The 20,537-nt window shown below is 39.1% G+C and overlaps 2 protein-coding genes across 3 annotated transcripts; one reads left to right on the forward strand and one right to left on the reverse strand.

Annotated features, from left to right (window-relative positions):
* Positions 1 to 1,718: 1,718 nt before the first annotated feature.
* On the reverse strand, positions 1,719 to 8,023 carry slc25a47a (solute carrier family 25 member 47a). The gene is made up of 6 exons (XM_042503925.1): positions 7,928 to 8,023; positions 7,390 to 7,433; positions 7,216 to 7,287; positions 3,890 to 4,069; positions 3,407 to 3,671; positions 1,719 to 2,135 (listed from the first exon to the last, which is right to left on the reverse strand). The coding sequence occupies exons 1-6, from the start codon at positions 7,962 to 7,964 to the stop codon at positions 1,822 to 1,824; spliced, it is 912 nt and encodes a 303-aa protein (XP_042359859.1). The 5' UTR covers positions 7,965 to 8,023; the 3' UTR covers positions 1,719 to 1,821.
* A 1,716-nt stretch (positions 8,024 to 9,739) lies between these two features.
* Positions 9,740 to 18,601, forward strand: slc25a29 (solute carrier family 25 member 29). 2 transcript variants are annotated; one of them, XM_042503458.1, is made up of 5 exons: positions 9,740 to 10,131; positions 13,055 to 13,307; positions 13,404 to 13,447; positions 14,525 to 14,608; positions 16,351 to 18,601. In XM_042503458.1, the coding sequence occupies exons 2-5, from the start codon at positions 13,304 to 13,306 to the stop codon at positions 17,119 to 17,121; spliced, it is 903 nt and encodes a 300-aa protein (XP_042359392.1). In that variant the 5' UTR covers positions 9,740 to 10,131; positions 13,055 to 13,303; the 3' UTR covers positions 17,122 to 18,601. The 2 variants fall into 2 exon arrangements, with proteins under 2 accessions (XP_042359392.1, XP_042359391.1); XM_042503457.1 differs by lacking the exon at positions 13,055 to 13,307.
* Positions 18,602 to 20,537: the final 1,936 nt, after the last annotated feature.

The raw sequence follows: 20,537 nt of genomic DNA on the forward strand, positions 1-20,537 counted from the left end.
ATGCTGATGTCAAGAAAATAAATATAAAAAAATTGAAAATAATAAAAAAATACATTTTCATGGCACTATCTCAGCAAGAAACGCAGCAATGCCTCTGTAAGAAAAGGAAAAACTGCAACTGGTCACTAAAAAGCACCCACATTTGGCAGCTAAAAAAACAGCCTGACAGCAATGACTCAGTAAATCAAAACCAGTTTCGTTGTTGGTTGGTCTTGAACAGTGTGCTGCAGCTTGGCAGGCGTCTCACCGAAGTGTCACACCATCAGACTCTCCACCTGCTGCTGACAAAGTCAGCTCATATATGTCACTTTAGAAACGTTGATATATGGTTTTCAGAAATATACATTGCCAACATTTTCTTCTGTCAAATGGACCGACTCCTTGTTAGAAGTCTATTTCTATAACAATCCCTTTATAAATCAAGTTAATCAGGGTTTAAAACATCAACATAAATTATGTTTTCTTGAAACTGTCCAGCTTTGCCATTTTGCTACTGAGCTAGAAATGAGTCATGGCTGTTCTAATATTTATACATGCAGCGTGGGGCTGGACGGGTATCACACTGTAAACTGTTCTGCAGCTCATTCATAAATTCTAATCTCAAGACCTTTAAATATGTCTTGAATACAGTTAAAAATAGCTTATGTTTTAGCAATCTAAAAAACTCTTAGTGTTTCTTAGTGTGCCGCTCTTTTAGTGAAAACTACTCCAGTCATGTTCTCAGACTGTTTTCATGTCACAGGTACTCAGCACAAGAGGAGAAGACGGAAACAAGCTGGCCAGGGAGGCCACCTAGTGGTGAGCGGTAAGCTGGTCCAGTCTGTGGTACCAATACCTACTGTTAGCCCCTGAGTATATTAGGATACATAAACCTACCTAACTAAGTATTATACATGTAACAACCAAATACAAGCCATGGACGATCATTCTGTTAAAATACTGCAGTAATAACAGACATTTTCATCGTGTGTAAAACATCAGCATTTAAAACCTGGAACGGCGTGTTTCTTATGCTTCGTTCAGAAGCCTTTCACATGCATTTAAACCTTTAAAACCTGAGCAAATAGGTTTGATTTCTTTTGAAAAAATGATAAAAAGGCAAGGAGCAAGGGATGCCCCACAAAATACAAGAAATTAGGACAAAGTGACATGAAAATAATCTAAGAATTAGTTTTTAAAGAGAAAAATAATATTCTAAGTTATTTATTTTAATAGGGGAAATGTCAAAAAAACTAAATTTATTGTTATTTTTGTCCAGTGTTTCTCAAGCATATCAGATTCAAACATAATTGTAGTTAGCTTGCTGACACATAACATTGTAATGTCACTGAGAATTTCTGCAACAATTTCCTTATACACAAATAAATTCAATGCCTTTTCCAAAACTTTCATTAATGTTTTACTAATTCCATGATTTTTCCATGCCTGGAAACTGTGATTGTGAAATTCCACACAATAAAATAACAAAAGAAACTGATAAAAAAAAAAGGCATTGAGTCAGGGATGTCCCATGAATTACAAGAAATCAGTGCAAAGTGATAATCTGAAACTTAGTTGTATGAAGAGAGAGAAAAAAATATTTTAAGTTGATAAAAAAAAAAAAATAGGGGAAATCTCCAGAAAACTAAAAATATTATTATTTTTTATTATTAACTTGTTATTTATATATGTATATTTTATGTTTTCACCTTTTTTCTTTTCCTTTTTTGGGTGCTAAATTTCAGACAAGTTTCTCATAACTTCTTCCTGTGCCAGAAATCAAGCTTATTTGCTCAGATCTCAAAGGGTTAAACGCAAACAGCTTTGATAAAGGACTCAATCCTATTCGAACCTCAGAGGAGGAGGGTCCACACCATCGGGTCCGGCTTGGAGTAAACCGGTGAGAACCTCGTACGTAACAAACACCACCATGTTGACGGGGAACGCGCGCAGACAGTTGATGCCTAAGCTCCTGAAGAACACCCCCCCTCCCTCCACCCTCGCCGTCTCCGTGATGCAGTGGAAGAAACCTTTGTATCGCTTCGTCCCCCGCGCTCCGTCCATCTGCAGGCGGGCTTTAATCACGTCCATGGGTGTTCCTATAGTCCAACCTACCATCCCTGCTATTCCACCGGCCAGCATCACCCCACTCCAATCTGGAGGACACGAAAAAACACTGATGTTAAAGGGAAACATGGATATTTAAATTTTTCATACATAAAGTCATAAAGAGGAAAGAGTTTTACGTCTGCCTTTAAGCTGTGAAGTGCTCGTCGGCCTTGTTAGTGTTCCTCTTAAGAAGCAGAGGTTATTCTAACGTCAAGGATATGAGCTACGGCTTATGCAACACTTTCCATTTAGATTCACAGTAATACAAAATGATGGCTCATAAGATAACAGGAAAAGTGGCGATTTAACCGTTTAAAAATCACGTAGACTTTTTTTTAACCATAAATGTGACTGTTGATTTTATTTAACAGGAGAAATCATCAGATGATTTGCTGTAATTGAAAATATAAAGAGAGCGAGAAAGGCATTTTCACAGTGCTGACACAGATCAACAAGAAGACTTAAAAGGCGGGTTTCCATTAACCCTAAATGGTGTAAATTGCAATTGCAAATATAAAATACGTCTAATGGAAACGGTTCAGTTTTTTAAAAAAAAAAGCTCAAATAAGGTGGTATTTCAGGGTCTTTTAATAAGACATATTTCGCAAAACACTTTCATAGGTCACATGATGCTATGGCTATGTGCTTGTCGGTGGGAACTGGTGTCCTCCGGCCACAAGCGGTGTTATTGCATCGCGTCATTTTTGAAAAGTTGAGTGGGTCATGTGGAAGTTTTGAATCCACAATATATATAAGCGGCTCGCCTCTCCATTTCCGCTTGTATAACTCGCCTACGTCGCCTTGGATTGGAAATGATGGCTGGTGCGGTGGCTGCAGTAGAAATAAACCTGCTGATGTTTTGAACAACCATCGCCAGAAGAGAAGTCCGATAACATCACGAGAGAAGTTGCATAATATCACTCAGTGGAAACGCAGTCATCTCGCAGTTGTGTTTTATCAACATTTAGAATCGCTAGATCGTTTTTTTAAACTTTGTCATGGCAGCAACAGAAAGTTTGTTTATCTGTCCGGATGTCCTGTTAGCAGGTACATCAGCTCAGTGAGCAGACCTGCAGTGTGGCCCGGGACACGTTAACATACACACTGCGAACAGAATGTGGCCCAGAGCGACTCTGAACGTGGTCAAAGCGATCAGATCTCATGACGCACTGAGAACACATTGGGTGCATTCACACCTTCATTTAGACCTCTTCACATGTGACACGATTACAGAAGACACGTGTTCAAACCAGGTGTAAACAAATGTCACACAAAAACTGATGTCTTTTCTCAAAATTAAAATATCGAATACACTCACCTGGTCTTTTCTTGCCGCTGTCTGTCAGCCACTCACAGATGGTCACATAAGTCAGGAAGTAGGTGGCGTATGACGGCCCGTCTCTCAGCATGAGCGGGAGCGCTCCTCTGTAGAGCCCCCTGAGCCCCTCCTCTCTGACGATGCTCAGCAGACAGTGAACTGGACCGCGGTACTTGGGTTTGGGCGTGTTGGTTCCTCCTCGTTTGGACTCCGTCTGACACTGCAGACGTACTTTCACTATGTCACCTGGAGACATGACTGACGTCTGTTGGAGGCAGATAAGCAGAGAGACAAGTCTCAGAGGCAGATATCTCAAAACCTGGACAAATGAAACTATCTGCAGGGCTACACACACCTGGGGACATGAGCGCAAATGTATGTTTGTGTGTGTTTTAGGAGCCAAATCACACATGGGTACAGACTGTGCATTGCATTTCACTTTGTAGTCTAAATTACAGCTGATTTGTAAAACTTTACCGTTACCTGAGCTACGCCTCCCGCTAAGCCAGACAGGAAAACTTCGAGTTTGGTGTTTGGACCGCCAGCGGCTCCTCGCGCCTGACTCAGACAGTGCAGGCAGTTCCTGTACGTGCCGAACACCACAGAAGAAGTCATAGAGATGGTGGTGACGGGGAGGGACATGCCTTTGAAGAAGCCATGCACCTGAAGGCACAGATGAGAGAAAACAAATGATAAACCACAGAGCAGCAGCAAACAGAGCAACTGTCTTTACATCATTAATCGGCAGGTTTCCATTACAGATTTGCGCAAAACTTTAGCGTTATTTTCGAAATGTCGATAAAACATAATTGCGAGATGACTGCGTTTTCATTGAGTGACGTTATGCGACTTCTCCTCTCACGATATCATTCCGAGAAGTATGGCGATGGATGTTTATTTCCATTGCAGCCACCGCACTGGCTGTCATTATTTCCAATCAAAAGGCGGCGTAGGCGTGTTAGTCGATAATGGAAGGGCAAGCCCCTTATATGTGGGAGCAGTTACAAATGAGGGATTTCTGGGAGGTGATGCTCTACTCCTGCAATAAATCATAACTGAAGTTGAGTCTTCAGTGTCTCATTGTTCCTAACCGCACAGTTATAGTGTTAATCGATGCTGCTGGTAACCAAAATATCCCTCAAACAGTCCTGAAGGAACTATGTTTTACAACTTTCATAAAGGAGAAAAGAAAATAATCACATTTATTTAAGAATCTGGAATCAGATTTTCTTTTTAATTACTCAAACTGATTAATGGATTAATCATTGCAGCTCCAGTTCACAAGCTGTTGCATCTCTGACATTGTTAGTTAACCTACTGTGACAAATTGACCACGTGAGCGCTCTGTTTCCCACATTATTCTAGCTCAGCAGTTCTGACTCCTGCCCCCTTTTCATCAGCACCAACATGCTGTTGCAGTTTTGGAGCTAGTGACAGTTTGCAGTTGGTTCTACTGATTACCTCAATCTATATGTGCTTTCCCAACAGCGCTAGTGCCTTCAAGACAACAATAACAGGGTACTACGTTGTTTCTGTACAAGAGTTACTCCCTGCTTTCTGAGCCTAAACTGGCGCCCACACCTGACTGAACAGGACTGTCCCATTCTCTGGACAATGTGACATTTAAGAAGAACAACACCTAAACTAGGTATTCCAGTGTGTTATTTCCATGGCCTGGGACAGTTTTATCAGTATTTGTGAACATGAGGATCAGGAACCAGAGTCTCAAACTTGTGATGTAATATGATATAAAGCAGAGAAACTCAACTTACAGCCAGAGGGTCAAACCTGGCCCCCGATAAGGTGTTGCAAACATTTTCTAATTCACAGTAAAAATAAAGTCATTCACACTGGGAATTGCTTTTGTACTTTTAGTATACATGCGGTGCAAGAAAGCATAAAAAAGCATCAAAATAGAGCTTGTTTATAAAAAAAAGTGCCAGTGGAGGATCCCCCGTACCACCCGACCGAAAGCTGAGCTAAGCCCCTAATGTCCTAAAATCCCACAGACATCCTAAAATCATAACGATATCCTAAAATCATGGAAACGTCCTAAAATCCTAGAAACGTAAATGGGATTGCTGTGACTCCTGACATTTTGCAGAAGTGACCCAGAAAGAGAAGCAAGAAACTGGTAATCGCACAAGAAAATTAGCTGAAAATTAGTACGATAAATAAACATTTCTTAACAAGTAGCTCATTGCCTCCCCTCCCCATGTTTTTGAAATAAATTATTGCACCAATTTTCTCACAGTTCAAAGTTTTAAATACATGTGCAGCACAAGAAAAGTGCTGTTGCTCCACTTGGTTCAGACTCTTCTGCTGACCCAAAAATCAGCTCGTTTCTCGCTGTTATTTTTTTTGGCAGCTTTAGCTTCTCAATTTGCGCCAGTGGTTCTCAAACTGTGGGGGGGGGTGAAGTCACTGCAGGTGGGGCGAGGATGATTTGGGGAAAAATGAGAATTCAAAGAAAATTGAGTGATTTATGTTGGGTAAATAAATGAGTTTGCTTCTGCTATCATGGTGGCTTTTATTTCCATTTATCCCCATTTATTGTTCATCATTGATAAAAAATTGTGGGCTGGGAGGGTCATTGAGAACCACTGACACTTCTTACACACTCACCCTGCACTATAAGCAAAACAAACTCATATCGTGACTATTCCTGACAGATATTGTGTTGAAATTTCTATTAGAAATGGCAATTTTTGCATTTCATTTTCACTTTTTAAAAAAATATGCAATTTTGTGTGGGGTTTTATACAAAACAAGCATGTTCCCTAACCTCTGAAATATGACTTGTAGGTCAGGGCATCTCTGTAGTAACACAATACTTCATTTATTATGATATATTGTGACACATTTTACCATTATCAAACAAATTGCAACTCCTTAGATCTAGATAATGCACTTAGCCATATTTTGATGATATTTCAATTAACTGTGCAGCCCTTCACACTAAGGCTGGGCAATATGGGTGGAAAATTATATTGCAATATTTTTAGGCTATATCTTAATACACAATTTATATCTCAGTATTTTTAAAACTCCTCAAAAGCACTTCAATAATGCTACAAATGGGAGACAGAATCAAACATTACAATTTTCTTTTTAACAAAACTCCCATTTTGATGTGACAACATTGTAATGTATTATTATTATTATATAATATTAACACAATTCCATTTTTGATCAGTAATCATTTGTGATGTTGTAGATATAATGATAAGTGGGTAGTGCAACCTTTAAAATCAGGGAAAAAACAAAATTTACACCATATCAAGATATTAGAATGTTGAATATCTAAGACAATACATAGTCTCATATCGCGATATGATATAATATCTTTATATTGCCCAGCCCTACTTTGGACAGGGTGACCTATTTCTGATTTTTGTGCTAAGCTGGACTTACCAGCTGCAGGCTGTGGCTTCGTATCTACCATATGTACCAGAATGATATCGATGTACTTAAACAAATACAAGAAAACAAATATGTGCATGTGTTAACATTGTGAAAAGTAAAAGTAATAATGTCACTCTGTAAATTTTCAAAATGTCTAAAATCAGAAAAAAAAGAAAATTTATTCCATATCTCGATATAATGATATCCAATATTTAAGACAATATATAATCTCATATCTAGATACGATAAAACAGCCCTATTACACGCCAAATGTTTTTACTTCTCAACAATTTGTCAGCCATTTGAGCATATTTTGTAGCAGGCATACTACTACTACTACTACCACTAGTAATAATAATAATAATATAATAAAAACTGGTGTATACTACTCTGGTTCCACTTACCCCTTCTTTTGAAAATGTGGCCACTATACACTGCCATACTCCGGTGAACTGTTTCTGGGTTTGGATGCGGACCTATAAAACAAAAAAATAGTAACATTAATTATGTAATAACAAAGATGTCTATTTGCTATAAAGCCCATTTTGAGTGTTTTTTCTTAAATGCTTTTCCTGTACCTTCACAGTGTCCAGAGGGTAGCCCACTGCAACTCCACATGCCCCTGTGTGTGTGTGTTTTCCAGAGAAAACAACATCAAGGACACACCAAAAACACAGCCAAGGTTGGGTCAAACATTATTTTGTTGCTTTTACATCTTTAAAAATGAACGTCTTTACTGGAGAAAATAGACCATTTAAAGACATGACTCTGAGCTGATTAATGTGAGATGCAACTGTTCTGTCAGTGAAATAATCTCAAGCTCTTTACAATTATAAAACCTTTAAATGATCACATGACAGCTGTGGTATGTTAGTTTACTTCTTCTACTGCTTGAATTCTGCAGGTTCATTTACACATAAGCGTACATATATACTATAGGAGGACGAGCAAAACCCGTTTTACAGCACTCATAACGTTACAAATACACGTCCTGGTTAATCTGGTCTCCCCAAGCTGTCATTACGTTGTCGCCCCATGCTAATACATTAGCTAGTCATTCAGCCCCAGCTAGCTCGTGCTAACGGTAACCTGCAGTCCAGCTGCACGAGCTGTTACCTGCGAATGATCCAGACACGAAGTCGGCGATATGCATCCTGTCAGATGGTGACAGACCGGCGGAAAGTGGTCAGATGTGAGTCCATTCTTCCTCTGGCATGTGCCACATAGACTTTAATGGTAACCTTGAATGTGTTGCCGTTATGACGTAACGCAGAGGCGTGACCACCACGAGCCAAACAGCGCCGGCTGGAAACACCGGGCCCGACTTTAGCCGAACATAGTCGAAAGATTTACTGTGTTTTAACGGGTGTTGTAGTTGTGAGCGTGCACGAGCTGAGTGTGTACAGAGGCCTATATATGACAAAAATGACATGAATGACATAATAGTTTTTCTAAGTGGCAGTTGTATGGCTAAATATTCAACTTTATAGAAACAGTATATTGCAGAGTCCGACATCACAGAAACTAAACATTGTGGAAAAGACAAGTGACAGACTGACATTTTAATAATCTAATAATAATAATAATACAATAATAATAACAAATAATAATAACACAGGTATCTGTACACTATCTGCAAATAAATTTTGGAATTTATTGACATATATTTGTTTTAAAAGAAAAAAGTGAGAAAGGGGTAGGGGTAGTTTTACTTCTACCTACTCCTTTTCGGACACTGCACTTTTGTTTTTTTCATAATTTTTTTTTTTATTTGGTTTGAAATAAAGTGATTCCTTAATAATAATAATAATAATAAGGATGAAGATGATGACAATGGAACACTAAAACACAAAGATACAGCATTTTATAATCATGTAATAGAAAAATGACCAAATAGCAGGCTATACACAGTACACAGTATTATGCAATTTATTGAAGCTTCACATTTCTGAGTTATTACATAAAGATGGACAAAAAACAACATAAATGAGAAGACAAAAACTTAAAACCACACATGCAAAAATGCGTTTTCATTTCATAATGCCAGAGTTCGTGTTACCAGCATCATATTAAGGGACTGACCACGTCAGATTATGTTATATTAGAGGAGGGATGTGGCTGGTGTGACTTCATTTTTTTGCTGTTGTTTTTTTGTTTGATTTTTCACCCACTCCAAACCACAAATAGTTTTCCTGAGTGACTTGGGGAACATGTATGACCCTCCCTCCACCATAAATAAGTTGTTAGAATGTGTAATTTTAAATGTTATATATATTTTCAAACAGAAGTGCACCCACATAATGTGTGCAAGAACTGTCGGAAATTTGAAAAAGCAACAACAAGTTCTGTATTTACAGTTTCTAGCTATGATAAATTGTTTATAAATTGTGGAAAGCATGCCATATGTTCTTTAAAAATCGAGGGTAAAATAAATACAAAATACAGCCAAATAAATTTGGATGCCCCTCCCCTATGCCAAATTAAAAACCACAAGTCCCCAAAAAAATAACATGCCTTCCTTTTTTGCCCCCCCCCCCCCCTTTCATAAATAACGAACAGTCCCTAAAATCGTGTAACTTCTTTTTTTTTTGTCATTAAAATTAAAAATTGAAATTCATTAATAAACTGCAGGCAGTCGGTTCGAGTTTTCCATAAACTTATGCAACACAGCGTTTATGAATGACAAAACCGCCCTCATTTCCTGACACGAGACATCGTGGACGGTCCATTCAAAAGCAAAACATCACACGGCATCTGTGACGCAGTTCAACGCCTTGCGGCGCTGAGAGCCAATGAATGACGAGGATTACGTCTGAAGCAGGGTGTCGGCGTCATCTCTTCACTCTGATTGGATAGAATCTCCACCACAGGCCGGTTAGTCCCGCCCTTTACTTGTTACTTCCTGCTAGCTGCTGGCAGCTACAGAAATAAACCTCCTTCACACACACAGCGGAGAGGGTGTCCGCGCAAACGGTTCATTGAGGTCGTGTCGGTCAACAGAAGACTTTTGTTAGGATATATAGAAAACAAGCTAAACAATACTTCTTAAAAATAAAACCCAAATTTGACCTTTTTTTTGGTCTGTCGGGTTTTAGAGGGGGGCTCGAGACTAGCTAACCAGTGTTAGCTAACATCATCAATTAGTCAGTTAGCTAGATTACACAGCTAGGGACAGTGTTGTACAGCGGATTAAACGGTTTTTAGGGGGGATAAGCGTTTAATTGAGTCGCTGTGAGCATTTTCAGTGAGCGTCAGGTGATATTTAGTCCTTCAGCAAGGTGACGTTGAGGAGATGGACTTCGTTGCTGGATGCATCGGAGGTAAGTCACCTGCACCTGCTGTGTTAGCCACTTGAAATGATTAAAATCTTGGCAAAGAGCTTTTGATTTGAGACTCTACAGCGTGATATAGCTGTGGTAAAATGCCCTGCCCATTATCTGATGACAATAGCAAAGCCGCCCCCCTTTACTAATGTGATGCAATTCTATCACGAGATTACAGTTGCATTTTCCAAATTCCGCCGCAGGTCGGCACACTAAAGCAAATCCTGTAAATACCGCTGATTGCGTTTGACCTGGTGCCAGACTCTGACTTTGCAAAGTTGTGAGTAGCTGGGCTGCAGAGATAAGTATAAAAAGGTCGTGTAATTTTAATTATTCTTACACCTTTACTTACTTTTATCAGATGTTGTCTTCCCTACGATCGTTTTTGTGACTGCTGAGGACTCTTCTTCACTCATCAGAGGAGGGCGGTGGCCGTATTTATGAAAAACAACAAAAGTTTACTTTCTTTATATTGCATAAGTTCATTTACAGAAGTGCATGCAGATACATACTACAAACAAACAGCAAAACATTAAATGAGACTAAAAGGGGAAACATAAAAAAATAAAGTTACATTTCAAACAACTGGGTTTTTTTTAACAGTTTCTGTCTGATAAACGGAGTAATTTGGGTGAAATATGAATGAATATGATTTTGTAAAAAATAAAAAACTTGGCGTAAATGAATACAAAATATATTTAGATTTGTGTGCCCCTCCCCAAAGCCAAAATAAAAAACATAAGAAGATTATTTTTTATTCCTCTCTCTTTTGAGACACCACCGCCCCGCTCCTAAATAATAAACAGTCACTTAAAAATACATACATTAGGTTTAGTTGAAATTATTAACCTTCAAAGACAGAATTAGAATATAATTGAATCAAACAGGTCTCTTGTATATCCAGCACAGTTTATTACATGGTTTATAGGGGAATGATGTTTCTTTGTCTGGTTTAGGGATGTATTTGCTCTCCAAGGGTGCTCCAACCTTCTTTATTTCTCCTCCAGGTCACTCATACACCCTGTTGACAATTAAAAGCATGCAAACATTACACAAGTGCAACCCGAGCTTTCCAGCAACGGGGCTTGGCAGTTTAAAGTTTCTACACACACACCGTACGACGGTGAATCAGAGTACACACCCCTTCAAAGACCAATCCCATGCTTCTTTTTCTTAACAGTGACTGACATGGCAGACCATGTGTTTTCACACCCTCTCACATTTTAGTGTGTCAGAATTCGAGGAACTATCTAAAGTTAAACAGGAAGCTGTTTGTTACTATGTGGCATTATTTTGGAAATCGCTGAAGTTTGCATTCATGTCTGAAAGATGACCGGTTGCACACTGAGGAGAATTTTCACAACAGCCAGTATGCAACATCCTCAAGAGCTTGTTTTTCCTGTGCTTGGATCATAACAGAGCACTGAGGTCAATGACCGCGTGTCATTGTATCACACGCATGCCTGCCTGTGTTCTTTTCCTGGCTTACAGCTGGGGCTCGTTCCTGATTGGCTGTTTTTACAAATGGGTCAGGTGACAAAGCAGGTGCTTATGACGGATAAGCTTGCTGTGTGTGTTTACTGTTTACTGTGGTGACATAATTTGGCCAGTAAATCCAGGTTCAGTTTTTTGCAAAACATTTGGTATTGATACTATTAGGATTATTATAATGTGTTTTTCAACCTTAAAATACCGTCATTCTTGAACAGCTGGGATATCTGTGCTAAAAACAATTTTAAAAAATCATTAAATTTAAAACAAAAATGACAGTTTGTTTATCCACTTGTGGTGGGCGACCCCAACTGTTTTTTATGGACTTAATGATTAATCAACTAAAATAATAATTCGTTTTTGTAACACTGTCCTGACTCTGCAATAATGGTGCAGTAATTACAGCAGTACTCTGTGCAATTATCTAACTGAGCTATATTCTTCAGTATCCTAATTTATATATAAATATTTCTTATTCTTATTTGTACTTGTGTATATATTGTGTTGAACATTGTAGGATAATGCATGTATTTTTCATATTTCTAAACCTTTACATACTAGTTTGGACATTGTGATGTAGCATAAGGCACATTTTTTATTTGTACACACTTCACATACTCATCTTAGTGAAGGTTTTTTAAAAGTCATGGAATTTTGTTTCACAAACCTGTATAATAACACATATGTTTAAGGACAATCGAAATTTGAAAATCCAGTGATTCTGTTTTTATAATTTTGTTGTTTTTGCTGTGATAAATGCTGTCATTTTTGATGATTTTTAATTAAAAAAAATAAATAAATTTTTTTTTTTTAAATCACCCAAAACATTTTTAAAGAAAAACATTTGCCAAATTTTCTTGACAAATTACCAAAATTAAAAAACAACAACAAAAAAATGGACACATTTTTTAAACGACAGCATGCCTTCTGAACTGTAAAATACAGCCATTCAAAGTTGCATGTTCCTCCCCTAAAGCCAAAATAAAAAACACAAGTCCCTCTCCAGTGATCAAAAAATGGTTTGACATGTTTCCCTGTTTTTGCACCACCCCTTCTCATTCATAAATAATGGATCAGCCCCTCAATTATATTTAAATATTCAGCTCTAATCCTGTTCTGAATTCATTATTTTTTAAAATAATTATTAAAAAAAAAAAAAAGCTCTTATATAGTAATGACAATGAACTGATAAGAAGTATCTATGGCCATTTCAGAGAATGTATGGTCTTTAAAATTAGCCTCAAAGTTATGGAAATATATTGGTAAAAATGTGGTGTAAATGCGAATATAAACGCTATGCCAGACTGTTTGAGGGCAGACGCATTCATATCGCCACATTTCCTGTAAAAACCTTCTGCGGTCGTATCTGTGATTGGTGTTTAGGTATTTCCTCTGGGCTGATTCTCAGTGTTGTTTGTGCTCTGCCCAGGAAATGTTATCTGGTTTCAACATAGACGGAGCTGAGAAGCCCAAACTGGCACCAGCACCTACATTACGTAACTTTCAAAGGCGCGCTAAAGAAAGTTTTAGAGGGTGATGATGCCGAGTGAGTTGGCTCGGGCTCGATAAGGCCACGTTACCCCGGAGGAGATGGCAACGTACTCTAAAATTACACAACAGTGCCAGCAGCAGGAGCAAAGACCGGTCAGACAGGACAACAACTGGTTAAATATGCCTGATGTGTTAGTGGGTTCAAATTTCTTAAGATAATAAGAAAAGTAGCGTGTGTTCTGTAATGAAAACTTAACAGCGATTGTTATCGTTTCTTCTGTCTGCAGGTGCTGCTGGAGTCTTGGTTGGACACCCATTTGACACAGTTAAGGTGAGCAAAAGATTTTTTTAATGTGCTATTATAAGCAGATTTTAGGGTAATTCTCTATGTAAATTCACCTTTTTAAAAAATACTAACAAATTCACTCTAGAGATGATATGAAATATTTAAAAAAACATGGTTTTCCCTCATAAAAAATGCCTTAAACTGCCTGTTTAAGGTGGGAATATTGTGACATTATACCGCATCACTTTTCTGTTTATAAGGTATAATCGTGGAATTGGGGGACAGAGTGGTCTCACTTTTAAGTCACTAGACATGCGGAAACAGTGTCTATATCATAGACTGTAATTAAAGATAGGTTGCACATCCCCACGTACCCCCACTATTGCCTGATATTTAAGTGAAGCTTAAATATCCCTAAAAAGACTTCCATTCATAAATTTCTTTCCCACGGTTTTCCTGAGATAACAGGATCATTTTCCTAAGATCTTGAGATATTGAAACTGTGCTTTCCCTCAATAACGACATAATTAATTTGAGGTCTCGAGATGACAAATTAAATGTGATAGGCCTGATACTTCTGTCACACGTGACATGAGGGATGCCCCGAAATGAGTGAACGAATGAGTGAATGTTACACCACCAATGTTAATGTTAAAACAGGAATGAGTGAACGAATGAGTGAATGTTACAACATGAATGTTAATGTTACAACAGCTGGCAGTCGCGCTAACTTGACCTCACGGTGCGGATCAGTCTGCTCCTCTCGCTCAATTTCACCACGTCGCCCCCCTCATGTGATGTGGAGGTCGATTTTCTCCTCCTCCTCTGACATTGCTGCATCGATGTTGCAAATAAATTATTTCAAGGAATAGCGTACTATTACAATATTGTTTTGTTATCTGGAGATTTTAAATTAATTACGTCATCTTGGGAAATCACAGTTTCGTTATCTTGAGATCTCGAGAAAATGATCTTGTTATCTCAGGAAAACGGAGGGAAAAAAACGTATGAATGTATGGCTGCTTAGGACTTCCTTAGTGTGCCTCTTTTATTCGTTTAGTATAATGGTCTGTACGTCAGAAGGTGAACTGGTCGGTTTGATCCGTGTGCTTTCTTTTCCAGGTGAGACTTCAGGTGCAGAGTGTGGACAAGCCTCTGTACCGTGGGACCTTTCACTGTTTCCAGTCCATCATACGGCAAGAGTCGGTGCGTGGATTTATCTCCCATACATATCTAATGCTGCTATGTGCATATTTAAGTGACTATAATTACATCACGTACGGCACATTTGCCTGGTTAGCGTTTTTCTGGCGTATGTGAAAGTTTTCCACTCTTTCATGCCTATACAAGTGTATTTTCTTCAGTTGTTGCTACCTCTCTGGGTTGTGAAGCCGTGACCCTGCCGCTCATGATGACACCTCTTCCATAGTTATGTTTCACACAGCCTATCTTTAGCAGGGTCCAGAAACCAGGGTCGTCATGGTCTCTACTTAAAATTCAGTGGTGTCAGAGTGACCCGATAGCAGAGTTATGTCACTCTTGGCCTTAAGACCGAAAGGGTCACCTTAACTTGTGAGGCCAAAGTTTGGGACATATAGAGAGGGGAAAAGTGCAGTTTTGTTGAATGGAGTCAGAGCTCCTTGGGTTGATTTTTTTTTTTATTATCATGTTTTTTCCCAAGCAATTAAGGCAGCTTTTTTCAGCGTCAAAAGTACATTTAATCATTTATTTAAACCACAGGATTTGTTATTCTAAGTTAGTGAATAACTTCTCTGCTCGGAAAAGGCAAACTAATGCAGCACCTGTTTTCAGGATCAGTATTTAAGTAGCCTCGGGCATTTGCTGTTTTACTTGTACTGCAGGCACCTTTATTACAGTATTGTTCTGAAAATATGAAGTACATGGTATCAGTTACTCTATAACAATTTGTAGCCTGTTCATCTTTCAGGGGGAGCAAGCTTGCCTGATAGGATGAATTTGTTTTTTGACCTGCTTATTCTGTCAAAGAGGAGCACGGTCTTACATTGCATAAAGTAAAAATAAAAAATAAAATGGAGATCATAGTTGGAAAGCTGCAGAGGAAAGCATGATTGAACCATGCTGTGAGAGTTTTGCACATGTAAGAGTTGATCTTAAATTTCCCTTTTTTCCTGATCGTGGCCGTTCAGTACCTGGTTGTTCTGAGAACGTACACGAGTCACCTGCTTTTTCAAATTATAGGCACAGAAGGTGAATAAATCTGTGTTTTGACCCGTAACTTCATGGGTTATAAGACTAAAAGACAAGTTTAATAAGAGAGTAGGTTTTGTGTAAAGTTGCTGACAGTCCATATTTGTCAACCTGAACCCCATTTTCTGTGTTAAAGTATTTTTAGATTGATCAAGTGTTGAGCAAGAGTTTATAGTTTTCTTTTTATCTTTTTTGGGAAGTGCTGTTGGCTGCCTGCTGGAGATAATGCTAGTATACAGATATAAAAAATGTTACTTTTGTCAATATGGACATGCTGCACTCATTGTTAGCTTGGTAAGATTCTCTACAATTAAATTTTCTGTTTATTGACTGACATGATGGGCACCAAAGAAGACAGTTATAGCAGCAACAAGAGAGATGCGAAAAGACGTTTAATGAACCAATTTGATTGTATTTCCATCTTTGCTGAGCAACAGTTTTATGTGAAAGGAATTAAAATCCTGTCCCATTTATAGTGCAGTGGTTTAAGCAAACAATAGCCTATTAACTGAAGTTTTATGGTAAACAAATTTTGTTTCCATTTGACTCACAAACATGGGAAAATAGGGGACAGGTTGAAACATACCAAACTAACCCTTAAAATTAAGTAATAAAGTAAATATTTTTGATTATTTAAAAGAAAATCCGTCTCATTTATGATTTCACAGTGATGTGTTACACCGTCTTGTCTGATGTGATGTCTCTGACCCTCTCTGCAGGTATTTGGTTTGTACAAAGGCATCGGATCCCCCATGATGGGCCTTACATTCATTAATGCTATAGTGTTTGGTGTTCAAGGAAACACCATGCGGCTGCTGGGACACGACACCCCCATGAACCAGTTCCTTGCTGGTGCCGCAGCGGGCGCCATCCAGTGTGTCATCTGCTGCCCCATGGAGCTGGCAAAAACCCGCATGCAGATGCAGGGCACTGGAGAGAAGAAGTCCTCCAGGAAGTTGTACAAGAATTCCCTGGACTGCTTGGCACGCATCTACAATCGGGAGGGCCTGCGGGGCGTGAACCGAGGCATGGTGACCACATTCATCCGTGAGACACCCGGCTTCGGAGTGTATTTCCTGGCCTATGACGTGCTGACGCGCAGCCTCGGCTGCGAGCCGGACGACCGCTACATGATCCCCAAACTTCTGTTTGCAGGAGGCATGGCCGGCATCGCCTCCTGGCTCTCCACCTACCCTGTGGATGTGATCAAATCGCGGCTGCAGGCAGACGGGGTGGGCGGAGTGAACCAGTACAGCGGCATTGCCGACTGCATGCGACAGAGCATCAGGAGAGAGGGCTACATGGTGTTCACGCGAGGCCTCACCTCCACGCTGCTACGAGCCTTCCCCGTGAACGCAGCGACCTTTGCTACCGTCACCCTCGTCCTCATGTACGCTCGGGGCGTGGAGGAGGGGCCTAAAGACTGCGAGATGCCTCAGCCAAGCCACCACGCACAGATGCAGCAGCAGGCCCAACCCTCCAGCCTGTGACGGCACAGAGGTCTCACCCTCACCCCAGGCACTTTACGAGAGCACGGAAAGACAAAATCTGCAGACTTTAATACCGTCTTACTCCCATCAGACCAGTCATTCCCAAGTTTGAGTCAGAAAATAACCCGGTTTATATAAACGCTTGTTTATACTTTCATGTCAAAAATGAAAAAAATATTTATTTTTTAGCAGTGATTTTAGGTTTGGGGTTTGCCTCTGAAGAGGCAGACCTGTAAAGGGGATGGTGTTACCTCCTGTAAAGATCGTGAATCTACACGTTTTTAACTGCAGCTTTTATCTGAGACTTGTTACCGAGCCGCTGTAAGGCTGTGGCTGGTAGTATGCACAATGTAGGAGGCTGATATTGCTAACATATATATCTTGAAACGTGCAGTGTTTAGCTGCACCTGTATATATCATTGACTTTGATTCATATTTTTTTGTTTAATGTATATTTGAAACATTTTTCCTGCCTTATAATATGAAAACTTTTATTTTGTTAAAGGAAGCTGAAGCACATGTTTGTATCTGAACTGTTTCCTCTGAAGAGCCAAACAAGTGAGAGAAGGACTAAAGCATTTGATAAGAACTCGTGTGCTTTCAAACCAAAAAACCATATTGCAGCTATAATCTAATCCTCACTAAAGCACTATTAACTCCGTACATATCAGTAACTGCTGTTAACAGAATCCACTGGTCTGCAGGGCTCTTCAGGGAACGAATGTAAAGTCAGTGTGTCTGAATCACGAGTTTAGATGGTGTTGTTTTATGTTGTTTGCTTTATCTGTTTGGCATGTTGAGTCCCACTATTTTATTTTGTTTTACTTTTGTAAATTCACCTTTTTTTTTAAAATAGCTTTTAAGGCTGTGTGTGATACGGTTTTTTCAGGGTTAAAATGACACGTAAGAGGCTCACTCTTAAGTTTTTGAAAGTTAAAACTGAGAGGCTGATAAATGTCCCGGTGTTTAAGGCACTCATTTATTTGACACTGTTTGTGTTTACGTGTAACTTGGACCATGAAGGTGATTTTTGGCAGTCTGAAGCACCTTTTACACAGCCTGTTCAGGCAGGAATGTTTTTCCACTTCGGCGCTCTGTATAAAATGTACAATCCTGGAAAAGAAGGACAGAGTAGTTTCGCCTGTATGCTGCCAGCAGATGCAGAAACAGTCGATTCAGTGTATGTGTAAGTGGTGGGGCGCACGCTGCGTCTTTTACCGCTTTGAAAATGCGAGGTCGGGAACATGGTGCTACGCTCCATGCCTGATTTCAAAAGCGCAGAAGCAGGTTGCGCCTGATGATTGTTAGAAGGTACAAGGCAGATTTATTAGTCATTTTTAAAAACTTGTTTAAAATATGAAATTCAAATTTGTCCTTGATCATGATACATACTTGGAGTTGAAGGAGAAATTCCGGCAGTGCATTTTTTGAATTTGCATCAGAGTGTTGTGTCCTTTCGGCTCTGAACAAGATCAACAATTTGAATTAAGGTGATTCAACAACCACATTTGTATCGAGAAGCAGTAGAACTGTTTCGCTGGAAAATGCCAACTTCTGCTTCACCAAAAAAACAAAGTTGTTTTTTTTTTTTGTGGAAAGAGCCCTCTCGTAAGCCTCTAAAATGCCCCTCAAAGGGTAAATAAAGTTAATTTCAAACTTTAGTTACTGTTTTTTGAGCAGATAGACCTGCAAGTGTCCCTGTAAAGGATTTGAAGGGATTTTTCTCCCCAAACTTGACAAGTGTGTGTGTGTGTGCCCATATTATGAATATACTGTACCTTATCTGGATTTGGGCTTTAACTTAAGGACATATTTATTGTCTAAGTTACTATATTAACTTAATATTGTACATGTGTTGTTACTGAGTGGGAATTGTCTGCTTTCTGCATGTGTTTGGTCAGTAACCAGTTATTATTTTTGTATCGTTTGCTTGAATGTTGACTATTTTTGCTGTAAAGCAATCAAAGTTTCTCCCCTATGAAAAAAGCTAGTGTTAGTTTCCGTCAAAGCAGTAAATCATCAGTATACTGGAAACCTGTTCCCCTGAATGCTTTTCTGAGCATGTTTGACGTTAACCCAGCAACAAATCACTCTACTGTCATGTGTCCATGAAGGCTGAGAGCAGGACGTCGCAGATGCACTTAAACCTTCAGTATGTTGAATGTAACACACCTGTATTGACCCGCAGGTGTTTCAGCTGAAACTCAAAGAGCTGAAGTAAAAAATAATTTTTTGGAACCTTAATATTTTAAGTGTAAACGTCACTAGTTTGAGTCTATGAAAGCAACTGAGAAACTTGAAGATCTCCAAGGCTGAAAGCAGGGAAAGTGCAAAGAGATATTTGGTATGTTTATAGAAGGTATGTGAGTGTGAAATTATTCCAACACGTTTAACATTGACTGTTATCTCTAAAAAGTAGATTACATTTGAAACTTGGTGATTGCCATTTGACAGCTAACATGTAATCCGGCTGATGTGAAAATGCAATATGTATCGGATGCTGTTAATGTGAGATAAATATATACACATACATACGTGGAGTGTATAATGTATTTTTCAGTCTGCAGTAGTCGTGTGGTTCCCTGAATGTCTGAGCTTTTGCCGTTTTTAAAGTCTCTAATCAGTTTGGTTACGCTGTTACACTGAAGAGATTTTACCTGAAAACTGATATTTTTGTAACATAGTCATACATAACATATTGTCTAGATTTGTCAATGAGGATCTGTACAAATGGGTGAATAAAAAATGATTCAGCAGCTGATTGTTGATTTCTAACCCAACCCCCTTTATGCCCCTACCGATAAATACAGCTATTGTTCTTCTTGTGGGTTTTGACAATAATTTCCGTAATTAACGAATGATGAATTGTTTTCTGTGGTGAGCAGCAGCATCTGATGAGGCCTAATCAGGTTCTGCTGTTTACTGCTGCACATGGGTGCAGTTTTTGTATTTTCATCAAACTGAACTGCAAAATAATGTCAACAAACAGCTCAACAAAATCACTGAACCTGCCATGTTACTTTGTTTTGTTTTTTTTGCCATAAGAGTCTGAGGGGAAGGGCAAGTTTGGCATTTTTAACCTGCACACTGTTTCCCCACATTTTTGTGTGGTTACTAATGGAAACAACTATTTTGGAAATGGGTCCAGTATTTAGTGACAGCACTGTGGATGAGAAACAGGCTGCAAAGTAACCACTCAGGGCATTTGTATTTTTCAGTTAACTTCCACTAAATGTTTGGTTTTTTGCCACAGATAGGCTCAGATTTTTACACTACAGACATACTTAAATCACTTTGCTTGGGGGCCACTTTTGCAAAACAACAGGAGGCCAGGGGCCAGTGGCAGCCGCCCCATACATGTTTCTAGGATTTAACCACATTTCTTGGATTTCCATATCTACTCATTTCTAGCAATT

The sequence above is a fragment of the Plectropomus leopardus genome, chromosome 16 (assembly GCF_008729295.1).
Source record: "Plectropomus leopardus isolate mb chromosome 16, YSFRI_Pleo_2.0, whole genome shotgun sequence".
NCBI classification, from domain to species: domain Eukaryota; kingdom Metazoa; phylum Chordata; class Actinopteri; order Perciformes; family Serranidae; genus Plectropomus; species Plectropomus leopardus.

Excerpts from the sequence above, each read along its gene's own strand:
- slc25a29 (XM_042503457.1), top strand. The coding sequence starts at position 10,104 with ATGGACTTCGTTGCTGGATGCATCGGAG. Across the intron at positions 13,448-14,524 it reads ACCCATTTGACACAGTTAAG|GTGAGACTTCAGGTGCAGAG; the intron begins GTGAGCAAAAGA and ends TTTCTTTTCCAG. Across the intron at positions 14,609-16,350 it reads CCATCATACGGCAAGAGTCG|GTATTTGGTTTGTACAAAGG; the intron begins GTGCGTGGATTT and ends CCCTCTCTGCAG.
- slc25a47a (XM_042503925.1), bottom strand. The coding sequence starts at position 7,964 with ATGCATATCGCCGACTTCGTGTCTGGATCATTCGCAG. Across the intron at positions 7,434-7,927 it reads CGTGTCTGGATCATTCGCAG|GGGCATGTGGAGTTGCAGTG; the intron begins GTAACAGCTCGT and ends ACACACACACAG. Across the intron at positions 4,070-7,215 it reads CCACATTTTCAAAAGAAGGG|GTGCATGGCTTCTTCAAAGG; the intron begins GTAAGTGGAACC and ends CTGTGCCTTCAG.